The sequence below is a fragment of the Aptenodytes patagonicus genome, chromosome 4, assembly GCF_965638725.1.
Source record: "Aptenodytes patagonicus chromosome 4, bAptPat1.pri.cur, whole genome shotgun sequence".
Lineage (NCBI taxonomy): Eukaryota > Metazoa > Chordata > Aves > Sphenisciformes > Spheniscidae > Aptenodytes > Aptenodytes patagonicus.
Genome location: NC_134952.1, coordinates 51,991,878 through 52,003,734, shown reverse-complemented (window position 1 = coordinate 52,003,734; position 11,857 = coordinate 51,991,878). Strand labels below are relative to the sequence as shown.

The 11,857-nt window shown below is 51.0% G+C and overlaps 1 protein-coding gene across 1 annotated transcript; it reads left to right on the top strand.

Annotated features, from left to right (window-relative positions):
* The first annotated feature begins 156 nt into the window (after positions 1-156).
* On the top strand, positions 157-10,240 carry NOA1 (nitric oxide associated 1). The gene is made up of 7 exons (XM_076336733.1): positions 157-1,120; positions 1,845-2,009; positions 2,745-2,941; positions 5,348-5,479; positions 7,670-7,786; positions 8,617-8,734; positions 9,320-10,240. Exons 1-7 carry the CDS (start codon positions 157-159, stop codon positions 9,523-9,525), a joined length of 1,899 nt encoding a protein of 632 aa, XP_076192848.1. The 3' UTR covers positions 9,526-10,240.
* The last annotated feature ends 1,617 nt before the right edge of the window (positions 10,241-11,857 follow it).

Below are 11,857 nucleotides of genomic sequence, written 5' to 3'. Positions count from 1 at the left end.
GAGAGGGCGGCGGAGCGGCGCCTGCGCACCCTGCTCGCGTCACGCGCGGGGCGGGGCAGCTGCGCGCGCCCTCTCCCAGGAGGCCGCGCGGGCGGGGAGACGCGCATGCGCGGCTGCTAAGCCCCGCCCTCCCGCCCCGGGGGCGCAGGCCCCGCCATGCACCGCCTGGCCCCGGCGCTCCTGGCCCGCCTGGCCCGCGCCCGGCCCTGGGCCCCGGTGCCGCGGCGTGGGGCGGCAGCCAGCGGCGAGGAGGAGCGGTTCGTATTCCCCGAGTACGAGCCGGAGCAGAGCGAGGTGGAGGCGGCGGCGGCGGCAGTGGCGGCAGCAGTGGCGGCGGCGGCGCCGCCCCGCCGGGAGCCGGGCAGGGAGCGGCGGGAGCGGCGGGAGCGGCAGGAGCGAGGCGCGGCCGGGCAGCCCGACTCGTCGGTGCCGCCGAGCGGCGTGAGCTGCTCGGGCTGCGGGGCCGAGCTGCAGTGCCGCGACGGCGCGGCGCCGGGCTTCCTGCCGGCGGAGAAGTACCAGAGCCTGTCGGAGGGCCCGGCCGGCGCGGCGGGGCTGCGGGGCGCCGTCTGCCAGCGCTGCTGGCTGCTGGCCCACTACGGCCGGGCCCTGCGGCTGCGGCTGCCGCCCGAGCAGCACCGCCTGGTGGTGAGCGCCGCCCTGCGCCGCCCCTCGCGCCACGGCCGCGGCCCGCTCCTCCTCTACCTCCTCGACGTGATGGAGCTGCCCGACCCGGTGCTGCCCCAGCTGCCGGGGCTGCTGGGCCCCGACGTCCCCGCCGCCGGGCTGCTGGTGGTGGGCAACAAGGTGGACCTGCTGCCCGCCGACTCCCCCGGGCACCTGGGGCGGCTGCGGCAGCGGGTGGCGGCGGCCTGCGCCCAGGCTGGCCTGCACGGAGCCCCGCTGGTGGATGTCCGCCTGGTGAGCGCCAAGACGGGCTTTGGCCTGGAGGGGCTGGTCAGCCGGCTGCAGCGCTCCTGGAAGTGTGCCGGCGATGTCTACCTGCTGGGCGCCACCAACTCCGGCAAGTCAACGCTTTTCAACACCTTGCTGCGCTCCGACTACTGCAAGTCCCGTGCCCCCGACGCTGTCGACAGGGCCACCGTCTCCCCCTGGCCAGGTCAGGGGCGCCGCTCTTCCCATTGTGGTGGGGGTCACGCACAGTGTCTGCCCTCAGAGGCCAGCTAGCCCCGGGCCTCCTGCAAGGCTACCCTCAGCCACCCGTGGGGCAGGGGGACCTGTCACCAAATGGGTGCCCGCCACCCCAAAGCATCGCCATTGTGGGCAGCAAGCTCCAGTGCTGTGCCGTGCTTCGAATTGTCACCTTCCTCAGGGCGGCAATGGCGGGAGGCGTGCACAGAGGGTGCTGCACATCTCGTAGTACTAAGGGGGCTGGTACACCAGATCCGGCCTGCGTGCTCCCCTGATAGTGGGGACAGTACCCGATCTGCGTGCCTTGCTATCTCCCTATCAATGAGGGGTGCCCTCCAGTCTAGAGAGAGAGACCGGGAGGTGGACTGGTGAGCACCTGTAAAACAATTGTAGGCCAAACCAAGCTGCCTGGAGGTGGGACTTCCCTGGGGTGTATTAAGTCAGTCTTGGCACCGCTTGGCTTTGAGACCCATTTCATCAAACCATAGGGACAGCAGATCTCAAGCCTCGTTTCCGCCACCTTGGCTGGGGAGGCTAGTACTTTACGGGAGAAGCTGTAGTTCCACCTCCAACTTTGTGTTACTGGGTTTCACCCAGAAGTTGGAGAAGCAATTTTTTTTTTCCCTCTTGTTCCTCAGAGCTTAAATGTGCCAGGTAGTCAGAGGCCCAAACGTGCCTTCTGTTTTTTCCAGGAACGACACTGAACCTGTTGAAATTTCCAATTATTAATCCTACATGTGACAGGATATTCCGAAGGCAGGAGAGGCTGAAAGAGGAGGCAACAAAAACAGAAGATCAGCTAAGCAGTGAAGAAAAAAAGTACCTTAATCACCTTAAAAAGCAAGGTTACTTAGTGGGTGAGTATCGCCTGAGTACAGGTATTGCCCCTCTGCCCCAGTGAAAATACTGCATTACACAAAGGACTGTTAACTCCTTAATTTGCTGCAGAATCGGCTGGTTTTGGCAAGTAATTTCTTCCCGCTCTGAAAGAACTCATTTCCATTTAATTATGGGGAAAACATGCTATCTTGTAGTAGCAATAAAAAATTTCCAAACTTGCATTCAAGTTATTCTGGCCAGTTTTTGTTCCCTGAGTAGTGGGTGCAAGACCTCTAGCTCCTCTGTAAGTAGCATCATTAGTATTTCTTTCAAGTACTTATTTTTCAGCTGTTGTAGTAGCATCGCAGAGGTTTCCTCTGTGCAACGCACCTCCCATCAGCCAGGCGTTTTTAGTATGTATCCAAAAGAGGGGGTTGCCAGAAGATAGCTCTGATTTTCAAATAATTCTGTGTTTGACAGTCTAAGGCACTGAAAAAAGAAGGCAGCCTGCTTTATTGTAAAATGGAAATAACGGGGTATCTGATCTGGTCCGTGCTAAGGTTTTTCGGCTTGAGGAGTGCTAAGCAAGAATTCTAGAAGGAATTTCTTAGCATCTTGGCTTTTGAACACGCAAATTTCTAGCCACATAGCATCTTTATCACATTTGTATTGCCAGTGTGCATCTCTTTTAAGCAAGGGAAGGGGCAGATGTCCAATTGAAGGAAAGGCATTTTAATAAATTAATTACCAGGAAACCTTTCATTTTAATCCAGGAAGAGTTGGAAGAACATTTCAACGGCAGAAGTCTAGCCCTGTGGTTGACTTTGACCCTGACATGCTCTCGTACAGCATAGATGAAGATCCCAGGCATTCCCCTAGGAAGCACGAGGAAAGGGAAGAGTTCACACACAACGAATTGAAGGATGCTCGCTGGTGTTTTGACACTCCAGGGATTGTAAAGGAAAACTGTGTAGGTACTCTGTGGTGCTGTGTTTTGGGAGGTCAGGGTTTGGGAGGACTGTTCTGCCTTAGCTGTGCATGTGGGAGAGTATTTCTGCTGCAGTCCTGGGGTTAGGATTCTTTTGGTTTGGGCAATTGTGTTAAAATATGGTTTGTATTTACTTGGGAAGGGTTCATTGTGTTAACGCTGTTACATTTCTGAACAGTGCATACTGTGATCTTTTCAAAGGAACTGTATGACTGCGTCAGCAAACTTTCTTAACATCTGAACGAAGGGAAGTAAGCAATAGTGCTATAAGCAAGTTTATACCATCATTGCCAAAGAAGTTTGCACTTTTTTAGCTCTGCCAGCCTACTGACAAAAGGTGGAGCTTAGGAGGATAACCAGTGTTGTGTGACTGAACCAAATCTTTGAGAGAGCATTCTCCTGAAGCTAACAGGATCTGCAGTGTTCCTGTGAAGAGCTCCAATACGTCAGGCCTACCTCAATGTTTCAGTAGAGCAATGGCTCTGAAGCCAGTGCTGATGTAGTGCACACATCCAAAAAAGTCGTGCTTTGATTTTTGATTGCTTTGATATCTATGCAGAGCTGCAGGTCATCTTTTTGGGAAGATTAAAAAGTACAAGGGGATAGGAAAGTCCTGAAGAGAAGGAAGTGCAAGAACTGTACTGAGACTGCACAGCTCAAGTGCAGATGCTGCTTCTATGAACACTAGAAAACTATTGGTTTTCTAGTAGATATGTTTGCCAGATTGTAACCCACTTTACTGTGGCACTTTGCTCTCTGATAGCTGGTTAGTGTGCGGTCTAAAGACGGTCATCAGCTTAGAGACCTGGTTTGGTAACTGGAGATTGGATATGTTTTTCCCCTCTTCTGGAGTTGAATAAGTGTGGAAAACAAGTAGGCTTTCCTGCATCCAGAAATACTTGCTGCCCTTTCTGATTTTGATTATCCTTGCTGTGCCTTTGGAGAGCTACATGCCAAGTTTCAGATCAAATTTTGTTTCTGCGGTTGGTGTTCGATCTGGCTGGAGGACAAGCAGATGGTCTATGTGGCAGATTTTGTCCGGGAAGATTTCTAGTTACGAACAGGTTTGTTTTCTGGGTTATTTTACTTTGGAAGGAGAGGGAGGGAAAGTGGCTGTTAGCATATGATGGAATTACGTTTTTGTCCTTATTCCTTGGAGCTTTGTTTTTAGCTGCTTCCTCATGACTCCTTCCAAAGCCAAACTCCTGGAAAGCATAGAAAAGGATTACTGATAACTCTCAAATTTTGGTTTAAGCATTGCCAAACGCATCAGAAAACCTGCAGCTAGCAGGGCAAAGCCTCCTGGTCTTTCAGAATCGGTGCTGAAGGCTGCCCTGACTTTCAAGGTAAAGATTGTCTGCTTTTGAACATAGGAAGAGCATTTGGGGTTCTGGTTGCACCACAACCCTTGTTAGTTAGGTCTTTTAATCCTGAATTGAGGTTAATCCTCATGACCAGACTGCTACAAACTTGTATTTGTATGACTGTGGCATGCATGGGGGGCACAGTTGGAAGCATTTCTGCTGTCAGTTCCCTGTGTTTAGGAAAGAGACGCCATCAACCTGGAGGCTAGTTGTTTCCTTCAAGGCACTGCTTCCTGAACTTCTGTCTCTGCACATTGTTTCATAGCTGGGTTTGAACAGTCCTTCAGGAAGCGATCAGACCTCTGTGGCTGCAGCACTGCTGGTTAAGTCGCTGGCTTTTCAGTAGGCTTGGGTGGATCATTTCACTGAAACAAGTTAGCACCTACACAGATGAGCCAGTTAAGCCAAGAGATGGAAGGGAAGAGGGAGGAGAGGAATACAAGCAGCAGGAGCATTTGGGGGAGCCCTCACAGAGGGGAGAGCTTGTTTCACTGTGCCCAGGGTAGGGATCTCGTGCTGTGTGGCAGGCTGGTCATCCTGCAGTTTTAGTTGTTTCACAGTGTGATCCAGCACTTTTCTCTCAATGAGATATTTGAGACGAGCTTTGCTGCTAGTATTGATTTGGCACTTTGCATCACTACCTAAGTGGAGTAACTCAAATGTCATAGCCAAAGGTGGTCTCCAGTTCTGCACATGGCTGCACTCATACTAAAGCACAGTAAATCTTGTCCATCTTACATGAGCTTGTTCCAGCCAGACCCAGGAATCCCAAATCCGTGGTCCAACAGGCTGCTGGCAGCTGCTAGACTTTGTTATGGGCCCTGCATTGCCGTGGAGATTGGTGATATCCCTACCTCCTCCTGCTTCTCACTTACTGTGTGGACCAGAATTGAACTGTTCTGTTAGATGTTCTTCACACTGCTCTGCTTGAACTTTTTCCTCTATCAACATACTACCAATATTAATTTCATTGTCCCCGTTGAAACATCTGGAATGAGTAATGGCAGTACAATTTATTTTGCAGGTTTTAAATCTCCTGACAGAGAAAGAAGTAAAGCTGGTTTTGCCAACACATGCCATCATTCCACGGACCTTCATTCTCAAGCCAGGAATGGTCTTGTTTTTAGCAGCCTTGGGACGTGTAGACTACTTACAGGTAAGGGAAGAAAGGATTTTGTGAGCAGCTGCTTCATCTCTTGTCAATAGTACCAGATGATAATAGGTATTCTGGGTAGCTTTCCCAGACTCTTTCTTTGCTGCTTTTGAGACGATGAATCTGTTAATAAAGCACTGCATAAAGTCAAAATGCCTTGGGATGGGGAGTTGCAGTTGAAAGGTTTGATACTTGTTACCAGTGTGCAGTATTTTATATTGTAGAACGGTAACTGCTTTTGAATGCTGACAAATGCCTTCAGCTTGATGTGCTTCCCATAACATACAAAGGCACAAGGCAGGGAGGGAGGGAAGAGTTCTGGAGAGTGCCAGAATTAAGGGAAAAGAGGCGTTTTCCTCATTTCATGAAAGCTGTCTGCCAAGAGAGAAAAGCATGGGCATTTTCTTTCCTGACACAGACCTTTCTGAAGAATTTGCCCAAGGAAGCAATTAAAAGTACATGTATCTTAGTTTCTGTAAAAATATTTTTAAAAGGCGCTGTGTGTCCCTTCCCCTGCCAATTTCTTCCATTTGTTAGCAATCCCATGCCATACACCTTTACTGGGCTGTATGGAGCTGGCCTCCCATGATGTTACCTCTGGAAGGGGTGGTTCTTTCCAGATACGGGTCTAGCACTTATGATAATGCCTTTCTCAGTAGTTTGCCCAATTTTGGGAGGGCGTGTGTGTATGGCTATTCCTTTGTTTCAGTCAGCTTTCCAAGATCACCATAGAAATGTTGAATTGGTACTTTGCTGGGGGCACTCTTGACCTGCTGGAAGAAAAACAGAAAGATGAAGGGGACAGGATTCTGTAAGCAATAGTGTCCCAGTATGGCAGGAGAGCTCCATCATAGCTAAGGTGAGAATACAGAGCCCCGGCCCAAAAAATAGCTTGGCAGTACAGAGGAGTAATGCCTCACTCAGGAAAAAGTGCTGTTTGTGAGGAGAGCAACCCAGCAGAAGAAAACCTGTCTTTATCCATACTGTCTTGGGCAAAGCTCTCAGAAAAGAACTTTCTAGGCATGTTGGTTAGGCGCTACCAGGGACTCGAGAAAGCACCTGGATTTGCATCCCTGACAAAGTAGGACAGTGATACAGGTGACATCTTGCTGGCAGTAAACACCGTCTGCAGAAACGCTGCAAGATCAGGCCAGCCTGTGAGCGTGGACAAGGCCTCTCACGATGAAGAGGATAGGGCAGGCAGTCCGGCCACAGGGCTGCCCGAGGGGTTGTTTTATCATGAGGAATGACTTTTGTTCTTGGGAGTTGTGGAGAACGCAGCTGGTGTTGGCAGCCTGGGGAACCTGAGGTCAGGGTAAAGGGAGTGTCACACCATCTCCTGATGAGAGGATCAGGCTCGGAGACATGTCCAATGCAGTTAGGCTTCGTGCTATAAGCCTGTTCTCCATGTAATGGTGCTCCTAGCAAGCTGAGCTGTGCACATTTAGGGCCCCACAGGTCCTTGGTATCTGTCTCAGCCCATTGCTGTATCAGTCTTGCGTATCTACATCTTCCAGAGACCTTGAAGAAAGACAGTTGTGCTCAGACCATGACAGAGGAGCCCCTGCCTCAGATTAGATCTGTGATGAACTTGAAGGAAATACTGCACTTGGGTTTCCTTATTTCAGGCTGCTAGCTGTGTTTGTAGAGGTTTCTCTCCTCTCTGACCTTGTTTGCTTTGCGTGCAAAAGTTATGAGAGTGCCTGCTGAAATTGCTCCACATTCAGTCTTTGTGTAGCATGAGAGAAGCTTGCAACCAAGTACGATTCGCTGAGAGGTGCATGTTAGAAATGTAAAATGATAGGAGAAGCAGCACTAGACAGGAGATGTCCATCACCTCTCATGCTAAATAACCACACTGAGTTTGTTCTTGGGAATTAAATGAGAGCAAAGATATATCTTGGATGATTTGCCTGAGCTGAGCAGATGTGATGGCAGTGGATGTGATATTGGGGGTGCTTTGAGGCAGGATGGTGAAGCCGTGGGTGCTTCTGTCCTGGAAGCCCAGCTCCCCTGTTCATATAAACCCTGGCTGCTCTGCAGTGACAGAGGCAAGGATCCCTCCTTGGACAAGGAGGGAGCATCAGTCAAACAGGTTTTCAACATGCAGGAAAGAAACGGAGCAGGAGAGAGCAATTCAGGGCTGCTTTTCTGTTACAGTAAGTAACATCCTCTTCTTGTTACTCATTTCAGGGAGAAAAGCCTGCCTGGTTTTCTGTCGTGGCTTCTAACCTGTTGCCAGTCCACATTGCTACCCTGAGTAACGCAGATGCTATCTACGAGAAGCATGCTGGCCAAGAGTTACTAAAGGTAAGAGGAGGTGCTGTCATGGGCTCTTGGTTGCAGGTAGGCAGGCCGTCCCACCTGGGGAAGCACCCTGTCTGGGGCACAATTGACAGGGAAAACCAGCACGTCAGGAGTTTGGGACTTCTGCAGTGGGAAAAGTGGAGATCTGCAGTGTGGAGCAGTCTTGCACAGACTGCATGGCTGCAGCTGTGTTAGGAGGGAGCACGCAAGATGATGCATTTTCAGTGGAGCTTCTGTTTCTAGCATTCAGATTTGTGGTGCTCTGCTCTCTGATACTTGGCTTTTCTTGAACAGCCTTAAAGTGCAGGCAGCAGCGGGGGTATTTTCCATGGCAAACTTCAGACTGGGGTTTCAGAACAGATTGCAGTTGAAAAATGTACCTTTCTTATTCTTTCCCCGCTGGATCCTCTGCACATCCCTGCACATTTTGGTGGTCTGACTTTTTCCTTGGTATTGTCACGTACTGTGTAGCACGTGCACATTGATGGGGGATGGGGTGAGCTGTCCTTGTCCTGGCAGCTCCCTTCCTGCGCACATTGAGAACAAGTGCTGTCACTCACATCAAGGCAGCTGGCTTGAGCCACCAGCTGGATCCTGCAGTGGGCACTCCATCTTTGCTCACCTCTGAGCTCCCACTGGGTTGCTCTGGATGTGATCCCGATTCTGTTCTTGGCAAACCTGAAATAACTCCTGTAGGGTATTCAAGCCAGCTCTTACTTTGATAACAACAGTCTAATACCTTTATTCCCCCTCGTGCCTTGCTCACCAGTTTAAGGTAGGAGTGCCGAAGCATCTCTTGACTGTTAAATCTTTTCTCCATGTTTTGATGTTAGGTTCCCATGGGTGGGGAAGAGCGAATGAAAGAGTTCCCCCCACTTGTCCCTCAGGACATTACACTGGAAGGAATTGGTACCACTGAGGCAGTTGCAGATATCAAGCTTTCCTCTGCAGGTAATTTAATATTTCTTCATTAGTTTGCTTTGCAGGGCCTGCATCCTAGAAACATTGATGGGAAGAGGCCTCTGAAGGGATGACGTCCTATTTCCTGCTCAGAGCAGGACTGTCACCAACACAAAATCAGGCCAGCCATGACTTCGTCTGGCTGAGGCTTGGCAACCTCCAAGAATGGAGATTGACAACCATGCTTGTACAGGATGACCACATTGAAATACTTTATGCTCTGGCTGCCATACAAGTTCCACAGCATCAGGAATGGCTGTGACACTGTCCACTGTCCAGGTGAGAGGGGAAAGGGCCACGGACTGGAAAGCTTTATTGTTGTGGTTTTGGTAGTTCCCACCATCCCTCTTAAATTCACCAGGAAAGAGCTGTGTTTGGGGAGAGTAAGATGTGGCTTTAGGTGCTGCCTTCTGTTAGGAAAGGGCTGGATGTTACCTTTGAGCTTGGTTTCTCAAAGAAATCACAGCTGGGTAGCTCAGGTTCTTAGCCAACAGAGGAGGCACGGAGCTGGCGTCAGAACCCTCATTCTGATACTAGTCACTCGTCTCACTGACTGTATTTTTTTTGGCTGTGCAGGCTGGGTGGCAGTGACAGCTCACGCGGAAGAGAAACTGCTGCTCCGAGCCTATACTCCCAAGGGCACCGCATTGGTGGTGCGGGAGCCTCCCCTTTTGCCGTACGTCAGTACCATCAGAGGGGCCCGGATCGCAGGCACTGCTGCTTACAGGACCAAAAAGCCTCCTTCCCTGGTGGAAAACCTGAAAACCACGAGGAGGAAATAGCACTTCTCATCATCTGAGCAAGGTAGAAGACAGAACAGCCTCTGGAGAACCTTGTTGCTTATTGATATTCAGGAGGGCTTGGACTCCTTTTTAAAGGCGGACAGGCACATTTTTGAAAGCCGGCCTGGGGGGAAGTAAAGCGCCTGATTCAGGACTCCACAAGTCCACGCCTGATCCAGCAACTGAACTGCAGCCATTTTGAATGAGCTGAGTGGCTGGTACCTTGCTATGAGAGGTGAAACAGCTTCTCCCTGGGACCTGCCAGTATCTATGAGCAAATCCCTTTACCTGTTCCCTCTTGAAACACGGGATGGAAACTCATCTGCCTGCCCTGGGCTGCCTTTGCTGGTCATAGAGTAGGTCTTCTCTTGCGGACATGCTCCCACAGGTCAGAAACCATCACCTTGTTCTTGGAGGCTTTACGGTGTTTCCAGAGTTGAGGGGAGGAGCGGGGAATGCTCCAGCACGGGTATGACCCTCCTAGTGGTTGATAGTAATTCAACAACATTGACCAAAACTCGGGTCCTTTCAGTCCTTCAACATTGCAGGGAGTGCAACGCCCTGCTTTTGGATACAGGAAAGGTGAATTAATGAAAAGTAGGCTGCTTATGTGCCTGAAGAGGAAACTTCTGCAACTCGCTGCTTTGATTTGGTTTCTGTAGTTTGTGTAAAGGTTTCTGAAACTGAGGGTGTAAAATAAAACTTTTCAAAGACACTCCTTTGTATCCTTTTCACATCGCTGACAAAGCACTCTTGTGTGAGCATAAGCATCCTGCTAACTACACAAAAGCTCCAGCAGGAAGGCCGGTGTTAGAGGAAAGTGTATCATGCCAGATATGACAGCCAAAGAGGGGTGAGGCTGCTTCAGCTCCATCCGGCCAAGTCCAACAACTAGTGAGACTGAAGATGTATTCCTAGTAGGCACAGAGCACACATACACACTGCATACGTACACATCTGGCCACACAGATCACAGACAGACACACAGCACTTAATGCAAACATAGACTGCACCAAGGGCCTGTATGAGGTGCACACAGAGACACATGTACGTGGTGGATCCCTCCAGCTGCTGGGCTCAGACACTCGGTCTGCCCAGTAACTGCTGGTCCCTGGATGCAATTCTCCCAGTTGCTGGCACCTGAGGATGTGAGCCCCTGAGGCTGCAGCCCCACTCAGTTGCTGGTACAGACAGTCTCACTCACAGGCACACAACTGGCCAGGACTCCCCTGGTCCCATAGCCTTGTGCTCTCGCTCCTAGAGACATCCAGGTGCTCTGACACCCTGAGCTGGCCCTCGGAGACCCCCACACCCCTTTTCTCCCAGGCCACTTCACCTGCTCTCCATCTAGTCCTGCTTGATCTTCACTAGGGGTTGTACCCCCCCTCCCCACTTCAGTTGCTGCACCATGGACACACAGTTCCTCCGACCCACGGTCTGACTCCTGTTGCTGCCCTCACGTCTATATATGCACACATGGACACAGAATACAGAGCCCTCACCCAGAAATGTCAGAAAGGACTTTAATAAGGATGCAGGACAGATTGTGCTGATCAGGTGCAGGGCATGGCCAGAGAAGCGTACTGACTAGCCAACTATTTACACAACTACCCTTCCTTATCCCCTTACCCCTCTATTTCCCACACTTGTTCCCTAAATCACCTAAATCCCTCCCTTTTCCCACCTTTGATTCCTCTCCTGAACATCCCATAAGTCCTGTGCAATCCCAAAATGTTCTTCCCATGCATCCCTTGATGTGTCCCATGCCACTAAACAGCAAGCCACCTCAGCCCAAAAGGTGGCCTGGCCAGCTCCGTGACACAACAGACTCACAGCATGGTTGAGGTTGAAGGGGCCTCTGGAGGTCCTTTGGTCCAGCCCCCCTGGTCAAGCAGGGCCACCTAGAGCAGGCTGCCCAGGACTGTGTCTAGATGGCTTTTTACTCTTTCTAAGGACGGTGACTCCACAACTGCCCTGTGCAACACTTGTGCCAGTGCTCGGTCACCCTAAGTAAAAAAGTGTTTCTGATGCTTAGCCGGAAACTCCTGTGTTTCAGTTGTGCCCATCGCCTCTGGTCCTGCCACTGGGCACCACTGAAAAGAGCCTGGCTCCAACCTCTTTGCACCCTCCTTTCAGGTGTTTATAAACGTTGATGAGATCCCCCCAAGACAAAGACATGGTGATGGGTTTCACTCCTGGACAGAGGGGCTGATGGCTCTGCAAACACAGCCCTGAAAGGGGCCCAGACAGGGTGTTCATTCCTCAGGAGTCCTTCAGTTGGGCTCCTGTCTGCCATTGTGTCCCTGTGCAGCTCGAGGCTTGGGCAGATGGG